The 19,666-nt window shown below is 37.2% G+C and overlaps 1 protein-coding gene across 9 annotated transcripts in view; it reads right to left on the bottom strand.

Moving 5' to 3' along the window:
* ARHGEF18 (Rho/Rac guanine nucleotide exchange factor 18) overlaps positions 1-19,666 on the bottom strand; it is a 110,406-nt gene that overhangs the window by 30,858 nt on the left and 59,882 nt on the right. For 5 of the 9 annotated variants that reach the window (XM_074205139.1, XM_074205140.1, XM_074205135.1 and 2 more), the window contains 5 exons: positions 13,001-13,071; positions 10,696-10,771; positions 4,289-4,433; positions 3,695-3,807; positions 3,431-3,571 (listed from right to left, as the gene is read on the bottom strand). In XM_074205139.1, the coding sequence (XP_074061240.1) occupies positions 3,431-3,571; positions 3,695-3,807; positions 4,289-4,433; positions 10,696-10,771; positions 13,001-13,071 (546 nt within the window). The remainder of the gene's footprint in view (positions 1-3,430; positions 3,572-3,694; positions 3,808-4,288; positions 4,434-10,695; positions 10,772-13,000; positions 13,072-19,666) is intronic. The other 4 variants (XM_074205136.1, XM_074205141.1, XM_074205142.1 and 1 more) reach the window with 4 other exon arrangements.

Below are 19,666 nucleotides of genomic sequence, written 5' to 3'. Positions count from 1 at the left end.
AGAGTGGGAGCAAGCAAGAGAATGAGAAAAGACCCAGTCTCATTTTCTAATTACTTCTATTCCCATCAAAGTCTTAGAGTACATTAAAAGCCATCCTGGACACTACAGGGGATGTCAGATTAACTAAATTTCTTTTTCCTTGTTTTTAAGAGGGTTTTACTAGATTGGCAGGGTGATCAGGAGAGGCCACAGACATACCACCCCTGGACTGCAGCAAGTGTAATTAAGGGAATATGGAGTCAAATTGATTAACACCCCCCCAAAGACTAGTGATAAGACTGATCAATCTCAAGCCAAAGTACTCTGTGGAATTGTTCATGGTCCTATGCTTTTTAATCAGTGAACTGAACAAAGGTAGAGAGAGCATGTTCATCATATTTTGGGACAACACAAAGCTGGGAAGGATAACTAAATGAAAATCTAGATTTTAAAAGATCTTAATAATTTAAAATGTTGGTCTGAATCTACCAGAAGGAAATTCAAAAGTGAGAAAGGTAAAAAGGTTTAAAAAAAAAACAAACAACAAAAATGCTGACAAAGTGCAGGATGTGGAAAATTTCCTACCACTTAGAGCTTTCAAAAATGGAATGAGGTACCTCAAAGGCAGTAAGCTCTGAATCACTAGAAGTCTTCAAAGAGAAGTTGGGGACACTATAAAAGGGGGACATCTTATTTAGAGATGAGATGGCATTAAGTCTCTTAAAATTCAGGTTTCATGATATTAGAAATAATTCATTATGATTTCATTGCCCTGTTAATTTTTATAATGTGCTTTATGTTCAGGGCAAATCATATAGAAATGATTAAATATGGCAGCTATGATATTTTTTTTTATAAAAAGTTGGATATCTGTTCCTTGAAAAAGCATACTCTTAAGACACACCACTGTTCTGCAGGAAAGCACCTTTTACATAACTTCCACTTCAAGGGATTTTACTGGCCCAAACTGACTCCAAAAGCAAATACAACATGGAGAAAATGGACTCCAGTTGCCATGGTTTGTGAAGTAACCAAATATGAGAATAAGAACAACTAGGCTACTCCCCTAGAGTAGTAGTAATAATACTTTTAGAATTCAGAAAAAAGAGGGGCGGCTAGGTGGCGTAGTGGATAAAGCACCGGCCTTGGAGTAAGGAGTACCTGGGTTCAAATCTGGTCTCAGACACTTCATAATTACCTTGCTGTGTGGCCTTGGGCAAGCCACTTAACCCCATTTACCTTGCAAAAAAAAAAAACAAAAAACCAAAAAATCCCCCCTAGAATTCAGAAAAAGAAATTGAGAAGTTTGTTCTCAATCATCTATATGTTTATTGAGCACCTTGGGAAAGCCTAGAAGACAGGCCCAGCCAGCTCTTGAGAGGTCAGTGAATTGTTAAAACATCTGAAAAACAATCTGGGACGATGCCAAAAAGATGCCAGAGATCTCCCTGATAGGCATATACTTTCCCAAGAAATAAAGGTTCCACATATACCAAAATATCCATAGTAAATATTTTTTATATGATAGCAAAGAAATGGAAAAAGTAAATGGTAATTGTGGAGCAATAATGTAATAGAATATTATTGTATTCTAAGACTCATCTAAATGGATAACAGAGTTTAAGCAAGCAAAACCAGAATTACAATATATGCAATGTCAACAATGTAAACTGAAAGAACAAAAAACCAAAATAGAACCCTGCAATTTCAATGACTAAGTTTGGTTCAAAAGAAAAGATAAGTAAACCTAAATCCCTCCTTTGCTTGTAGAATTGGGAACTTTGGGTGTAGAACAACATAGAAATTATTATACCTAAAATCTTGGTTAGTTTTGCTAATTTTTCTTTTTAAAAGATTTCTTGTCATGAAGGTTGCCTTGCTGGGGAGGAAAGAATATAGTCACAAATGGAGGCAATCCAAAACCATAAGATAATAATAATTTTTAAACTGGGAAAACCCTCATTTTTTTTTTGAATACTTTACAAGAAATAGCTTGGTGACAATGGGTGATACACTTAGAACTTACATGGGGACTTAGATTTCTCTATGTATTAACATCTACAAATGTGCTAAGTCTCAAATGCATGGTACAGGCTGGAAATAGTCCGGAAAAGTAAAGTAATTAGTGCTGGGTTGGAGCAGTCATGGGCTCATTAATGGAGATGGTTCAATGGGAGCTACGCCTTGAAGAAAGGATAAAGGTTTTAAATAATAACTCATCCCAAAGAATAATAACATTGGTGAGGTCAACTCAGGCTTGACAGACAAGAGCAGGCAGCCAAATGACATAGCCTTTGAGAAGTGATGACAAGAGGATCAGAGACAGTGGCCAGGTCTGCCCTTACTGGCCAAGATAGAATAACTTCACAGTCACATCTGTACACCAATTTAGCTCATTCTAATCTGCTGAACCATGTAACTTAATGGCCAAGGGCAAAATAAACAGCATACTTGAAAACAACAAAGAACTTGACAAATAAGATTATCTATGTGGTGTTCCCCTTTGCCCCAACTGTCCTACCAGCTTCATTACTGAATCTTCTCTCACATTTGAGGAACTAACAGATGCTTCTAGGTGCCAATGATTTAGTAAAAATAATTTTCATGTGAGATCCTGAAGATCTCATTTTCTTCATTTGAAACAATGGTAAATGTTTGCAAGAAAAAACTAAGATCTTATTCTTATGCAGACAGGCCAGACTTTCTTCAAGACTGAAGTGACTGTACACCTCCTTCGGCCTGGAGTACAATCAGAAGTAATGAATTGACTTTCTGTGAAAGCAAAATTGTTTCTTCAATTCATCGAGCATTTCTTAAATGACTATTCTGAAGAGAGTGCTGGCCTCTGATAAGTACTCACTAACTCAACTTTAAGGAGCATAAGGCAAAAATATAGCAACAAGAATGTTCTCAAAATGGCAAATGTAGAGGTGGAAGGCTAGCCTTGGAGGAATCAAGGTTCAAATCCTGCCTTTGATGGAAGGAGATCATTTTCTCTATCTCTATCCATATAGCTCTCTATCTACTAGCTATAAAATGCTCTCAGGGCTCTAGGCACCTTTCTAAGTCACCCAGTTTACCAAGGAGTTGCTTGTCTGTATCAATGGAGGTTATTTTAGTGCCAGTCCTACATCAATGAAATCATAGGTCTAAACCAAATGACGTTACTTATATTTATGAAACAAAAATGAGATAGGCTAGAGAGGTAGAAGCCCCATTTTACAGCTAAGGAAACACAAACTTAAATAAAGTGACTGAGGTGACAGAGAAAGAAAGGGGCAAGAGCTAGGATAACACATGGTCCAATATTTCTGATCCCCAAGAGGACCTGGAGGAAATGGCATAACATAATGACCAACACTTGGGTAAAAATAAGCCCTTTTTCAACATCCGGGTAAATGAATAATTGGAGAGTCTTGCTAATGAACACATGGAAAGCAACAGTCCTTACCGTAGATGACATCTTGCCTTTTCATTACTTCCTTTTTTTGTTTCTTTGCATACGGCAGTTCTACAGAAAGACTCCAGGACTCTGCCTCAAACTCCTGGGCATCAGCTTCTATTTCGCTTCTTAGTGAGGCAGAGTAGGAATCTAATTAAAAAGCATAGACAGTCTGACTCAAAAGATGCCATGTCCTTCTCTATTCCACCCTCCTTTATGCCTGCTACAAAGAGATTATTTGGAATCTTTGAAATGGTAAGACTTTTTTTATACCTTCCAAGAAAATGGATTCAGTAGCTGATGACGCAAGCGAAAGAGAATCATCTGTTGCCTGCTTGAATTTTATAAATCCAGTATCGGTTTCATCCATTTCTCCTGTACCCGATCTAAATAAGAAAAAGAAAAAATATAATTCTCATTTGGCCAAGTATAGATTAGTATCTAATTAGAGAAGTTTGATTGTCTACTTTATATATGATTTCCACATATCCTCTTTGTTATAGGAATGATAAATTAGGAATATTGACTCAAATTAGTCTGTCAAAATAAATCACCAGAACTTATTTCATTACAACAAATGGGAAAGAATTAAGATTTGAGGGCTGTTGCTTGTGGATCCTTTGGAGGTTCATTCTTATCTGTAGGGCTGATCTAGTACAGTTTTAAGAAATACAATGAATAAGCCAGGGAAATAAAAGTCAAGTGTTCCTTAGGATTTTTCATTAACAACAACAAAAAAGGTAGGCAGCACTCTTAAAGTTCAGAATCACATTTTTTCAGAACATTCTGGGATGAAACATAGTTAATTAGTCACATTTAAAATCAGAGATGGGAAATCCAGAGGCTATCTGAAGTAAGCCAACTTACCCCAACCTATTCAGAGTCCCAGCAGTGTTCATTGCCACCTGAAGACTTGCCCTGGTTGAGACAGTCATTCCGACATTCCTAGGCAGAACTGGTGTGCCCTCAGATCCCCAGAGGGTGCTACGAGGTTGCTCTTTCAAAGAGACTGCTACGGATGCAAACACAGAGTTGTTACTCAGAAAACGAGCAGGACATTGAAGATTCCCAGTTCTTAAGCCCCTTTCAGAATTTGGTCGAAGCGCTGACAAGATCTTGGATGTTAAGAGTTCAGTATCCAAAAAGACATTCTCATTCCATTTCCTGGAAAAAGAGCCATAAAAAGCCAGCTCAGGATGAGCCGGGATGGAGCTGTTTCGGCTGCTGCTTTTGGAGTTTGCAGTGCCCATGGCGACACCTGGGTTCCTCCAACTGAGTACTGTAAGCGAGGATCAGAGAAGCAGCACTGGCTTTATAGTACCGTGTGATCCTTCTAGAAATGTAAAGCTCCACTTAACTTACTCTATTGGCTAACTCAGCAGGTCTGAAGGGCAGGAAATTGGTCCCTACTGTGCGGGTCTAGTGTGGGAGCCACAGAGCACTCTGTCCGCCCGTGGCTCCTCTCAGAAATCAATCCCCTCCCGCGTGAGTGACAGGACTAGAAAGTTGGTGTATTGCTTTGTAAATTACACAGCCCAGCAGCAACCGAGGCCCAAACCCAGGACCTAATGGCCACGCAACGCCAGGGACAGAACTCTACTATTGGAAGTCTTGATGCTAACCATATATGCTTATTTAATATGCAATACTCATTAAGAGCTCCTTCCACTCACTAATACATTTGTAGATTCAATTGTGTATTTATCCCTATCTTTTCTACATTTCTCTGAATGGGAAAAAACCATCATTATGCTAAATTTTCCTCTCAAAATAGCCATCCCAAGCCAAGCACCTGCCTGAGAAAGGCTTGAAGGTCAATTTGATCCCTACCACAAAAAAAGGCATTTCAGAGTGGTGCTCTATACAAGGAGACATACAATATTAGGATTAAAATAAATCTGTCCAGTGGTTGATCTTAGCAGGGGGTCTGCTACAATTTGCCTTGACCTGGAAAATTCACCTAGAGATCAGCACCTCAAGGGAAAGCAGTAAATCCATGAATTCTCATCAGTCTATCTACAACCTGATACTTTTGGCATGAAGAAGCCCAGAGAATGAAGAGTTAGCTAATCTATACTTAAGACTCTAAATTTCAGAACTGGAATCTCAGGGCAGGCTAATATGGACTGGCATTTAAAAGTGATCACAGCTGGACCTTCTTTACAGAGAAATAAAGATACAAGGTATTTCAATCATAAAATTTCTGGAAGAGAAGTGAAGAAGAATAAATGAGTCTGTAAATAATATTAGCATTTCTGAGCAAGATGAGCAGAATCAGAAGAACACTGTACACCCTAACAGCAACATGGGGGTGATGATCAACCTTAATGAATTTGCTCATTTCATCAGTGCAATAATCAGGGACAATTTTAGGATATCTGCGATGGAGAATACCATCGTATCAAAAGAAAGAATTGTGGAGTTTAAACAAGACTAAAGACTATTACCTTCAATTAAAAAAAAGTTATTTTATGTACTATGTAATTTTACTATCTCTTCTATTTTATTTTTTCTTCAAGGATATGATTTTTCTCTCAACATTCAATTTTGATCAATGTCTAGCATGGAAACAATACAAAAACTTCTGTGGGAGGGAAGCAAGATTGGGAGAAAAAATGTAAAATCCAAAACATAACAAAAAAAAATAGGCAGAAACCACTATTATTTACAATTGGAAAACAAATAAAATATTTAATTAAAAAATAATATTAGCATTTAAAGTCTACATGAAGTGACTTTATACCTAACCCAGAAATTCTTTACCATGACTTAAAACAAACACAATGGTAAACTCATATTTACATGTCAGTCAACATAACTTAAGTCTCATCTGATCCTAACAGCCCCATAAGTTAAGTATGACTGGTGTAGCAATCTATTTGACAAGTGAGGTTCGGTCCCTTGCTCCTGGTCCCACAACAAACAAGTGAACATCTGAAGTGAGTCAAGTAGAAGCCTCAAATGAATCCAAGTTTCTTCCTCTACATCATTAAATTTGGATTCAATCTTCTTTGCAGACAAGCAAAGGAGGCAATGAGAATTAATACCAAGAAATAACTTTAGAAAGCTGAGGGGGTTCAAAAGATCCCTGATTTAAACCAGAAGGAGTCCTTTAAAAACCTAACCCAAGGGGCAGCTAAGTGGTGCAGTGGATAGGGCACTGGTCCTGGAGTCAGGAGGACCTGAGTTCAAATCCGACCTCAGACAACAATTGCCTCGCTATGTAACTTGGGTAAGTCACTTAATCCTCCTGCCTTGCAAAAAAACAAAAACAAAAAAGGAACCTGACCCAAGGCCCTTTACTGGACAGAGATACCCAGGGTGTTCACTGATGTCACTAGCTAAACACTTATCATTTCTTAAACTCCCTCTATGTGGATGCTCAGCAACAGGTCTCAGAAGCTGAGATTTGACCAGGGATCTTAAGCTCAGTCAGGATTCAAACTCCTCTGCCTGCTAAACAGCCTTCATTCTTAACTCTACCAAAAACACCAACTCAGTCTGGCTCTTCATTCCTTTTCCAGGTTTATTTCATAATATTTCCCTTCATTCATACACTGCCAAAGGGGCATAATGGCTCTTCTCCACCCTTGACTTTCCAGCTTCCACTGCCATGCATTTATCTAACCTGTCCTGCCAGTCTTGGTTCTGACATCTCCCCTTTGTAAAGTCTGTCCTTCCCAGTTCTTTGTGCAGGCTTCCTCCCCTAAGGTTCATCTGTGCTCATATGGCATCCTCTATTATATTGTAAACACCATGAGGATAGGAATGGCTTCATTTTCATCTTAGTAGTTTTGTTCTTCAAAGTTGAATAAATGGTTTTTGAAATTGCGTCATGAACAGAAAAAGCAACAATAAATATCTGTTGACTGGACTCTCATTTAACTAAACACTCTGGTTAATAAAAGTTATCATATATGAATAATTGCATTTTTAATGAATTAGAATACACTACATTAAACCTATAACTGAACATAATTAAATCTGCCTCTGGTAAATAAGATGACATTTCAAGATCTTTTTGGGCCTCAAACTTATTAAGACAAGGGGCAGGGGCGGCTAGGTGGCATAGTGGATAGAGCACCAGCCCTGGAGTCAGGAGTACCTGGGTTCAAATCTGACCTCAGACACTTAATAATTACCTAGCTGTGTGGCCCTGGGCAAGCCACTTAACCTCATTTCCCTTGCAAAAAAAAAAAAACCCTTAAAAAAAAACAAGGGGCAGCTAGATGGGCAATGGATAGAGTACTAGTCCTGGATTCAGGAGGACCTGGGTTCAAATTTGGTCTCAGATACTAGTTATGTGATCCTGGGCAAGTCACTTAACCTCAGTTGCCTCCAAAAGAGATTTTTAGGGTAGTTGAGTAGTACAGTGACTAGAGCACTGTTAGCACTGTTCCTGTAATCAGGAGGACCTAAGTTCAAATCCAGCCTCAGACCTTAATAATTACCTAGCTGCAGGATCTTGGGCAAGTCACTTAACCCTATAGCTTTGCAAAAAAATACAAAAAAAACACAAAGACTATTAGGATAAATATTAATCATTAGCATAGGATAGATATGTGAAAAAGTACCATGATTTAGTGAAAGAACACAGGATTTAGTGAAAGAACACTCAGGAGACCAGAGTTAAAATTGTGCCTGTTAACATTTCCTTACTATGTGATCCTAGGCAAATAACTTAACCTTTCTGCACTTCCATGTCTTCATGTGTACTAATACCTGCACTAGATTGTGAAGTCCTTGGGAGGAGGGATGGCCTTGTGCTCTTCCCTATATACCCAGAATGAGCTCAATGGCTGATCCAAAGAAGCTACTTAAGAAATACTAAATGACTTGTCTACCTATCTCACATGGGCACAGTTGGGACAGTGCTGTATAAACACACATAAGCTACTACCTTTGTAAGCAAAATAGACATAAAATAGATTTATGATCCTTGAAAAGGTGCTTGTAAAATGCACCCACAATTTCTTTTAGGGAAAGCTTCAACAGATTCATCTAGACATATATCACATTTTTTAAACATCTCCTAGAGAAGTTTGCCAGCCAGAGTCCTTCAAAGTTTTTGAACGTTTCATTTGGGCCATTATTCTACATTTAAAATGAAAACTATCAATAATGGGCAAATATCTGCGGTGACATAGAAACAATTATCCTATAGAGGACATCAAGGCATGGCTCTGCGGCAGACTGCCCTAAGGGTGGACTGCCAATCTCAGGTCAGAATGTCTGACCCAGGGGGTGGCTAGGTGGTGCAGTGGATAGAGCACTGGCCCTGGAGTATAGCTTTGGGCAAGCCATTTAACCCCATTGCCCTGCAATAAATAAATAAATAAATAAATAAATAAATAAATAAATAAATAAATAAATAAATAAATAAGCTAAAAAAAAATAAATATCTGACCCAACTAAAGCTGAAAATCACAGTTCATCGGGGCGGCTAGGTGGCGTAGTGGATAAAGCACCGGCCTTGGAGTCAGGAGTACCTGGGTTCAAATCCGGTCTCAGACACTTAATAATTACCTAGCTGTGTGTCCTTGGACAAGCCACTTAACCCCATTTGCCTTGCAAAAAACTAAAAAAAAAAAGAAAAAAAAAAAGAAAATCACAGCTCCTTAGAGAAATCACTAACCCATGTCTAAAAGATGACAAATTCGGTCTGTAAAGGCTGGATCACTATGGTTTTGGCTCTAAGAGAATAAGAGCAAATATTCAGCATAAGAAGCAGCTTCTCTGAGACAAAAAGTCCAAGGATCCAGAAAGCAGACATTTCTTAGAGCTTGGCTCTACTGGCCACAGGGTGAGGTGTACCCTGACTGCCTTGCACCATCTTCCCTGACCCAAACCCCATCTTTGGAGTTTAATTAGCACTGTCTACACACTGCTGAGATTTCCTATCGATTGCTGTCGGCCTATCACAGTCAAACAGACTGTACCACAGAGCTGTTTCATGGGAGACTTACAGAAGGAACAGATACTAAAATAAGAAGTGAACAACAGTGAAAAAGGAATAAGTTTTGTCTGCCTGAAGAGAAAAATGATGAAAGGCTCTTGGTAATGTTGTAGCAGCCTCATCTCACCCACAACAAGTGTTCTGGGGTTACCTCAGTTTCCTTGTGATAACAAGTACTTATGTTATAATTTCAGCTCAGGACCTTACCTGTCCCCCCCCAAATATAATGAAGTTCTAGCAAAAAACTTTTTTATTCACCTGAAGACAATTTATAATGAATTCTTTTTTTTTCTTTTTAGGTTTTTGCAAGGCAAATGGGGTTAAGGGACTTGTCCAAGGCCACACAGCCAGGTAATTATTAAGTGTCTGAGACCGGATTTGAACCCAGGTACTCCTGACTCCAGGGCTGGTGCTTTACCCACTGTGCCACCTAGCCACCCCTTATAATGAATTCTTTCCAGAAAAAAAATCTCATTTTATATGTTAAATCTTGAGAAATCCACTGATCCAAACTTTAAGGTAATCTTAGAGAAAAGTCCCCCCTCCAAAATGCAGAAATATGAAATAACCGTTTTGATAAATTTTAAAATTTGCCATATATATCCTAAAAAATCCTTTACATATTTGCTTTGCAGAATACGAATTCTGAAGAAAGCACTTTACATACTAAATATGCAGACTCTGACTACTTCTTAACAGTAGATGTGTTCAATTGTGCTGGTGGCAAAAATTCCTCCACTGCAACTGTTTCATCAAAAAAGCCCCCCAAAAGATAGTCTATCAGATCACAGCCTCTGGAAAGCAGGAACGTCCTGGCAGCAAAAAGCCACTTCAGAAGAAACTGGTCCACTGTTATTCTGTACAAGTTTTTAATCCCTGCAAATCAGTTTTCATTTCAATAAAGATTTTCTTTCAGAGCGAGAATAGTTGTCTCTGGAGCCTTCTAGCAAAATCCCAGCTACAGGTAAGTTTTAAATAGACAATCAGGAAAATGATGTAAAAAGTTTTCAGTTCACAGTTCTAGTCTTTTCCAACATCTGAGAATAGATGTGATCAATGAGAAGCTAACACATCGATTTCTCTTAACTACCTCATTTTGATGTTACACAGCAAGAAGGCTTATAACAGAAGTGAAAAGGCAAAAGCAAAAAACCCCAACAGTTCTTCATCCTTGTGACTTGGGAAGAAAATGGTACTGGGCATCTCAGTGAGTAATTTATAAACCAGAAGCATTGTCCTTCTCAAATACAACTGAAATTTAAAAAATAAATATAGTGTATACCTTTTAAAAATTGAGAAATGATATTCAAGAACAAACCTTGATAAAAACTCTGGGCTGAAATCTGTGTCAAACCTTGTGGGGATCCTGGAGATTTATGCTGGAAATCTTTCTGCTATGAAAAAAAGAACACAATTAATATTGCAATTATTTTGGGCACAAATTTTGAGTTGCATTTTATTAAATAAATGCACCATCATTGCATCATTTTCTACAAATGTTTTTGAAACTTAAAATGCAAAGATTCAAAGTTCTCAATGCCTTCTTTCCAACTTCAATAAAATTAGCTTCAAGCTGGCTTGTTTTCAAATTTTACTAGTTCTTTCTTCATTTGCTAACCAGGACTTGAATTCAGGATAACTTCTTTGCTAATAACTAATCAAGACACCACTGATGATGTGTGCAGCAATAGAGGATCAGCAAAAATTCCTGACTCTTGCCTAAACCCCTAAGGTCATTTCTTAAGGTAAACCCAGGGTTTGATCCTTCTTATAGAATTGCTTCAGCGAGAAAAGAGAGTGGAAATTAATTTCTAAGCACTTCATTTTAAAGAACATTTGCTATTTTTAGGAGCATGAATCAGTGGTTTATCTTGACTGAATAGTCATCTCAAATGAAGTCATAAGTACCCTGAAAAGGGTATAGAACTAATCTTTGTTGGAAGGAAGGAAGCCATAGCTTGGCTATAAAAGCTTGAAAAAATTAAATGCAAAAGCAAAGTTAAAATCTCCCCTAGCTAAATAAATTTTAAAGGACAAAAGAAATGCTTAGGGGATAGTTTCCATTCATTGAATTTTATGGTTAACCTAGGTTGAGACAGAAAATTTTCATTTCAACTTTCCTGGTTGAAAATATTTTATACCTAAATGTCTCCGGAGATGATTCCCTATATCCCCTACAGGGACTTGGACATAGCAGGCATTCACATTTAAAAAAAATAAAATCAAAATTCAGATGTTGCAAAATCTTAATTCTTAGCAAATGAGAGCAAATGTATTTATAAGACTGCACACCAAAATAACATCAAGTGTTGCTTTGTACAAGTTGTTTAAGAACAGCTATCTTATTCTGGTGACTTCTGAGAAATTACTGTCAAAGTCTGAAGTAGTAATTAATTATTCATGCCAATATCAGAACCTACTACTCCTTTTAGGGATAAACATCATTAAAATAGGTGGTGTTCTTCATGGCATGAAACACTATCAGTGGAAATAGTGATAAAATATTTTTATGCCATGTAAAACTTTTACTTTAGAACAGGAATTGAAATATCTTGCAAATATCTACTCATTCATCTAAATATCATCCTTGAGAGATGGTAGTGAAAAAATCAACGGGTCAGTAAATGATAAATGATAAATAAATTAATGGATCAATGTTAACTTGGAGGGAAGATGCTACTAGAGGGCCCCCAAGATTTTATATTCTTCAACTTGAAGAAAGATATAGATAGCATGCCACCATATCTAAGAGTGACACAGAGATGAGGAACAACTAACACACTGGATAAGACCAAGATTGCCAAATATCCATCTGAAACAGGTTAGGATGAGAAGCCAAATCAATTTAAGAGATGGTCATAAAGTTCTCCAGTTAAGTTGAAAGAATCAACTGTACAAGCTTAAAAAAGTAAGTAATCAGCTGATTCTTCAAACGAAAAAGATCTGGTGATCTTAAGAGACCTGCTAGCTCCTAGAATCAGAGTGATACAAGAAGAATCTTAGAATTCATTAGCACTCTAAGCTGTCCTGGTTAGAGCACATCTAGAGTTCTCGAAGCCAAATCTTAAGGAAAGAGATTGACAAAGGAGAGCAGGCAGATGATAAAGGGATAGGAGACTTTGTCCTCTAACATGAAAGATCAGTTGAAGGAAGCAGGGATATTTTACCTGAGGAAGAGAAACTCAAAAGGGAGATATGATTGTTTTTGTAGGAAAAGGAGCAGAACTTCAGAGGTCAGAACCAGAGCTTGACCAAGTAGGTAAGAGTTGTAGAGAAAATAGATTCTGACTAGATTTAAGGCTACACTTCCTACAGTGATCAGATCTGTCTCAAAGTATAGCAGGTGGTTCTTTACCAACAAGGGCCTTCAAATGGAGTCTGGATGGCCATTTCTTTGTGGAGAGGAGCCCTGAACAGACAGGTATGACCTCTGAAATCTCTGACAACTGAGATACTGGAAAATCTGCTTCAAATTTTAAAGCTAGGAAAAATGTGGGAACCAGGCAACAAGCCCTATTCTGAGCTTACATGTATTATTCTTGTAGTTTAAGTTATATCCAGTGTTTAAATTGAGAATCTTTGTTAATTACTTTCTTGGGAAAAGAGCTGAGTTTAAAACCTACCTTGAGTTTATTGCTATTACTGCAGTCGGCCAGTAAATTCTTACAATTCTTATGAACATTCACTGCACAGTCTGAAATTTTTAAAAAAGTCTAAATTATTCCAAAATATCAGTCCATAAAGGATACAGATAGTATTTTTTAAAATTATAAGAGAAGGAAAATTCTAATTTTAAGTTAAACCCCACAGTCTTATTCACTAAAGATAAGGATTTATGAAGCAATGTTACAGATTGAGCCACCCAAAGAACAAAGAACAACATTCTTGGCAGAAAACCAGCTAGTCCTAGAACATGACCCAAAGTACAAATCAGGTGCAAACATTCTTCACATACAAAGATTCCTAGACGATCAAATGATCCTTGTACAAGAACACAAATCAGTTTTCCAAAAAGGTCACCTGTATTCTATTATTTAAGGTTGTTCCTTTACCAAAAAAATTAAGATGAACTCCCAGAAACAGGAAAGTTTTATGACCTATTTTTCCTCTCTGGTCAAGGATAAAGCTTACATAGATAAAACCATAGGATTGGGCTTAAATATTGACTCTATTAAAACCCGAATATCCAAGAATAGTTGGGGGGGAGTAAAAGAATATGCTCTAAGTTCAAAAAATCACTTTTTATTTCTTCCCACTTCATTTCTTCCATTACCATCAAAACTCTCATTCTCCCAGAAGTGACCTCAACTAAATGTTAAGAGGAAAACGCTTTAAGTGAATGCTTCACATTGAGGTCTGAAGGATTCAAGTTCCTTAATCAAAAGAACCTCTCACAGGTAAAATTCTGATGGCATAACCAAGGAAAAAAGATGCAGCTCTGAAGCATTTAGGGAAAGACGTATCCTCCATCCCAGGGAAGCCCTGGGAAACTGCTCCTGCTTTCTCTACTTCTGGTCCCATGGACCTCTAGCTCCAAGGATTTTCATAACACTTTCTAGGGCAGCAAAGAGCTCTTGGTTATCATTTTAAAGTATGGATTACTTGAAAACAGAGAGGTTATCTGTACTCTGTGCTCTAAGTAAAAAACTACTGGACCAAAATGTCCTTTTCTAATATCAAGGTCTATATTTATATAACAAGGATAGAATGACAAATAATAAAGACTAAGATAGAATTTTTGGACTATTTGCATCAACTACATGATCAATATAATTGAAATTATTTATCAAAATAAATTGAAATTGGACAATATAAGCAAATAGAAAAAAAAAGTGATTTTCCTGAAGGAAAAAAACCTCAATTTGAATTCAGTTGTACTCAATAGTGTACACAACCTTCTACCTAAATTGATAAGGTTATTGGGGAAAGAATAATTCCTATAATCAACCATTCCATACCCCTAAAATCTTCCTAAATATACCTACTGTAAACTAATTTCTTTTTATAACAATAAAAGCGCATTGTTAAAAGTCAAATTAGAAGAGGAAAATACATATCTATAATGACAGAGGAAATTATTCAAGGACACTGCATTTGTGTAAAAGGAAATATGAAATAGTTTTAAGATCAGTGAGATCCACAAAGACCTACTACAGGAAGGCAGGTCTGAATTTCTGCCCAAGGACAGAGCTGACTGACATTAAGCCACAATAGGAAATAAAATAAGTCTGATTCTTTTAAAGAAAACTAGACCTGACTGTGTTTTACAAATTTAAATTCTATTAATGGGAAATATTTGCCAGGGTAACCTGGTTCTTTTAGTCCACATTCCACAGGTAGGACTAGAAATGTAAATAATAAAACATACCTGTCAATAGCGTTATTTCCAGTAAGTGAAAACAGAGTTTACAAACTTGGTAACTAAGAGTATGTTAACTGTGCAATGGAATCCCAGAGTCCTAAAATAATGGCTTGTTAATAGAAAAGAAAACCATGGTTTGGGGGTATTACTAGCTCCCAATGCTTCTAGCAACACTAGCTCTAATTTAAATAAGTCAGCACATTTTTGTGTACAAGGAAATAATACATTTTCAAAATTCACCAGAATTCCTTTTGTAACTGCAGTACTTTGAGTTTGAACATATTTTTAAGTGTTCCACCTCATTTCCATGGCTGAAGGAAAACCACTTACAGCTGGAATACATTTTTAAATTCTCTTAGTTTCTAACAGTTGGTTTACAGTCAGTGCCAACTCTCAAAACACAGCACTGTCCTAGTTACTAACCCCCAAGTTGGAGATGAAGTCAAATAATTATGTACTTTAATAACCTGGGAGTTAAATTGTTCTCACCTTCCAAACAGAAGTGGAAGGTTTTCCAAACATAAAACCTGCCAATGCTCTTCTGTCACCATTTTTTATTTTAATAACATTTAGAGCTTTCAAAGTGCTTTCCCATACACCTCACATCTGTGATCTAAGGCAGCTGTAGTGTCACAGAACTAGAAAACTAGAAAAGATAGCTCAATGAGAAGGTAGAGGTGGATTAACAATAAAAATAGTCCAGAAAAATAAAAATCAATTGTATTTAAAAAAAAATAACACTCTTCAGAGATAAGAGAATCCAGTTTAACTATAAGGGGTTAGACTTTAACTAAAATACACTTTTACCACCAAGAAGTTACTGTCTAAACTTTTTCTTGATGAAAACTAAGTTCATTTTCTTTTGATCTGCTTACCAATAATTTACTGAACTAAAAGTATAGGGCACTATTCTAGGTGGAAATGAAAAAGTGGTTCAAGATTCTAACTACCTCTGGAGAAGACAAAAGTACAAAAAGATAAAATCACTGTGTAGCCCAGGGCAAGTCATTTCTATCTGGACTTAGGTTGGCTAATCTATCAAATAAGCCAGATGTTTTACAAGATATTTACATACTGCTTTGCATACACTCTCAGTGCATCCTAACAAAGGAAGGAGATACTGATATTATCCTCATTTTACAGTTGAAGAAACTGAAGTTCAGAAGGTTAAATGGTCTTTCTGGAGTGGCAAACCTGGAAAGAGGAGACAGACTTGCAACATCAGCTTTTCCAGAATGAAAAAGTTCAGGACTGTTTCTACCAGGTCCTGTCCTCTAATTTATAAGACAAACTCTTCATAGTTAACTCTCAAGTGGAGGGGATACACACAAAGTCTGAAGGGAAGAAGAGAAATGTACTGGCTGGTGTAGTGCAGAGAAGGCTTCACAGCAGGGCTCAATGGCAGAGGGCAAAGGAAGGCAAAGAGAGAGTAGGGGGTAGAGATATAATTAAAAGTCACCAAAAAGACACGCAGTAATTAGTATGCCATTCAGACAATGGTTAGGACAAAGAGATAAGTGCAAGGCTGAGGAATCTGAATTTTCTCCATTAGGTCCAGATTTCCCCACTTAAGTTTGGTAAAATATGCATCTAAAGCATGCAAATATAATTCAATTCAATATTTATTAAGCACCTAAGGATAAAAAGATAAATTTAAATTTAGCCCAGAACCTGCCCTCCAAGATTTAATAATTACAATTGGGGATATTAGAAAAAGCTCAAGTAACTATAATAAGATTTCTATGAGAAATCTGATGCTACAACCAGAAGAACATTGCACACACCCTAACAGCAACATTGGGTTGATGATCAGTCATAATGGACTTGCATGGGGTGACTAGGTAGCCCAGTGGACACAACACCTGGAGTCAGGAGTACCTGAGTTCAAATCCGGTCTCAGACACTTAATAATGAAGACCTAGCTGTGTGGCCTTGGGCAAGCCACTTAACATCATTTGCCTTGCAAAAATCTAAAAAACAAACAAAAAACCCCCCCAAAAACATAATGGACTTGCTCATGTCATCAGTGCAACAATCAGGGACAATTTTAGGGTATCGGCAATGGAGAATACCATATGTATCCAAAGAAAGAATTATGGAGTTTAAACAAAGACCAAAGATTATTAACTTTAATTGGATATGATTTCTCTCTCAACACATTCAATTTTGATCAATATATAGCATGGAAACAATGTAAAAACTATCAAACTGCCTTCTGTGGGGGGTGGGAATTGAGATTGGGGGAAAATTGTAAAATTCAAAAAACAATAATAAAAAAAGAAATTTGATGCTAGCAATTTTTTGTATCACTGGTTAGCTAGAAAAATTTTTACATTGTAAAATGATGTTTTATTATAATTTAAAGTATAAAAATCAAAAGACTACTTTTGGCCCTCAGTGGTTAAAGATAATCCTGCCCTAAAATATTAAAAATGAAATTAAGCAACAAGTACTTTGTTCACATGGTGGTAGTGAAATGAAAATATCTTATTTCCTCTATTTCAATCCAACATTTCCCCAACCCAACTTTTATCCAATGATATCATCTATATTGCCTCCTCTGGCTTCCCATCAAGAAAGAACACTTATTGATTTCATTTACATTTCAAGTTCAAAAGTTGTTCCACAGTCCAATTAATTTAGGGAACTGCTGCAGTCAGTGAGGAGAATGTGATGAAAGTAATACTGAAAAATTAAATGAATTTAGTAGACGTGTAGAGGTTGAATTAAAGGGCAAAAATTAGCCCTTAAAAATGTCTCTCCCATTCATCCTCTCTACCATCAGTCTACACTAGTGGTACCAAATTATAATAGAATTAGAGTCACTAATCCATACATGAGAATCCCATTGGGGCATGTTGGCTTAATTTTAAAGTGTAACATCTATGTTTTATTAAATTTTTAATTTGAGTATTTCCCAATTACATTTTTTTCCCCAAGGCAAATGGGGTTAAGTGGCTTGCCCAAGGCCACACAACTAGGTAATTATTAAGCGTCTGAGACCGGATTTGAACTCAAATACTTCTGACTCCAGGGCTGGTGCTCTATCCACTGCACCACCTAGCTGCCCCCATCCCAATTACATTTTAATCTGGTTCTTCCCCAACTCCCCAGTGTTGCTCATTTAGAGGTCAAGTGTTTGACACCTTAGTTCTACACCCAGCCTCCAGATAACTAGATGTTTCTTTCATTGAATGTCCTGATTCTAATATCAACCCTTTTCAAACCTAACAAAAGTTAACCTGGCAAAAGTACAAAGTACTTTCATCATATCACATTTCTACTGAAGTATCTTCAGTGGTTCCCTATTTCTAAGGAGGAAAGTCTACATTCTCCCTAAGCCCCTCTATGATCTAGCCCTACTCCAATTCCTCTCCTAAGTGAGGCAATATCGTTGGACAATTTGTTAGAAAAAAGACCAGGGAATTTAATAAGTTCAGTGAGACCTCTTTTACCATTATTCCTTGTTCTGACTTCAGGAACCAAAGAGAACACATATAATTCTTGTCACACGGGGCAGTCTTTCTAACACTTAACAACAGTCACAATGAGCCATCCTTCTTAGTCTTCTCTCTGCCAAACATCCCCAAGTGCTTCAGTGGATCCTCACAAAGCATCTCAACCTCCCAACAGCTTCATCCTAACAATGTTCTAACCTGCCAAAACCTTTCTGGATCCTGACTCTGCGGTCCATTTGGTCAAACTATCCTTCTCAGCTTCATCTCATTTACAAACCTGGAAGCACATCAGGTCTACCCTGTCACCAAGTCACAAGGCCAAGCTCAGGGCCTCCGCACCTCCCACCCAGATGACAAGCAGACTAATCATCCTCTTAGAGTCAAGAGAACCAAAACTCAAATTTAGGCAAATTCTTTTAGGTCTGATTTCCTTGTTTGCTAATTGGAGACACTGGCCTTTGTAACCTCTAAAGTTTCTTCTGGTTCTGAACCTTTTCTGCCTTGTCTTTGGATCTGGTCATTCAATCTGTTCTGAAATTCTCCTTGTTCTACTGGGTTTTTTTTTTACAAGGCAATGAGGTTAAGTGACTTGCCCAAGGTCACACAGTTAGGTAATTATTAATTATCTGAGACTGAATTTAGGTCCTCCTGACCCCAGGGCTAGTGCTCTATCTACACTATGCCACTTAGCTGCCCCTCCTTGCATTACTGATGTCTAGTCCACATTTTTCAACTTTTCTACAAGAGCAGCATAAGACTATCAGATACTTTGCTAAAATTTAGGTAAACTATATCTATAGCATTTCTCTAATTCAACTAGTCTAGCAACCATGAAAAAAGAAAATGAGGTTCATCTGGCACAACCTGTTCTTGATGAAGCCAAGTTGACTCTTTGGGAATCACTGCTACTCCCTATAGCAATACAACATTCTAGCAAGATTCTTAACAAGAAACAAACACTAAAAGAAAAGTTATTTTGCAGATTCTATTCTTGCTTTTTTGGGGGGGAATTAGAATATTTACTCTTTGCCAGTCCTGGGTCACCTCTCCCAGTCTCTATGATCTTTTAAAGTGGCCCAATGATTTTACTGAAAGGCATGGAAAAAAGTAAACTAGGATGGGAAGGTACAGAGGTATTGCAATCTTTACCAAGTGGAAGTACCAATATGATGAAATCATAAATACAGGAAAGTATGCATAATGGGACTTTGCAAAAAAGTTGCATTCTAACAATGTTATAGAACCTGGCTCTTCACCCTTTAGAGGGCCTGACCCTTGGCCTAGATAACCTCTAAGGTTGCTTCTGGTTTTAAACCACGCTCAAGGCATCTAATGTTTCCTATCCTATGAGAAAATGTACAATTACAACCTGGTCTGATAAGTTCAAAGTTTTATATTTTGATGTGACTGTACAAAATGCAAACAAGTCTTTTGACTGGAGCAGTCTTACCTAGAATATTATTCAAGGG

The sequence above is a fragment of the Macrotis lagotis genome, chromosome X, assembly GCF_037893015.1.
Source record: "Macrotis lagotis isolate mMagLag1 chromosome X, bilby.v1.9.chrom.fasta, whole genome shotgun sequence".
Classification (NCBI taxonomy): Eukaryota; Metazoa; Chordata; class Mammalia; order Peramelemorphia; family Peramelidae; genus Macrotis; species Macrotis lagotis.
Note: the sequence above shows the minus strand (reverse complement) of the source record. Positions and strands in the feature narration are given on the sequence as shown.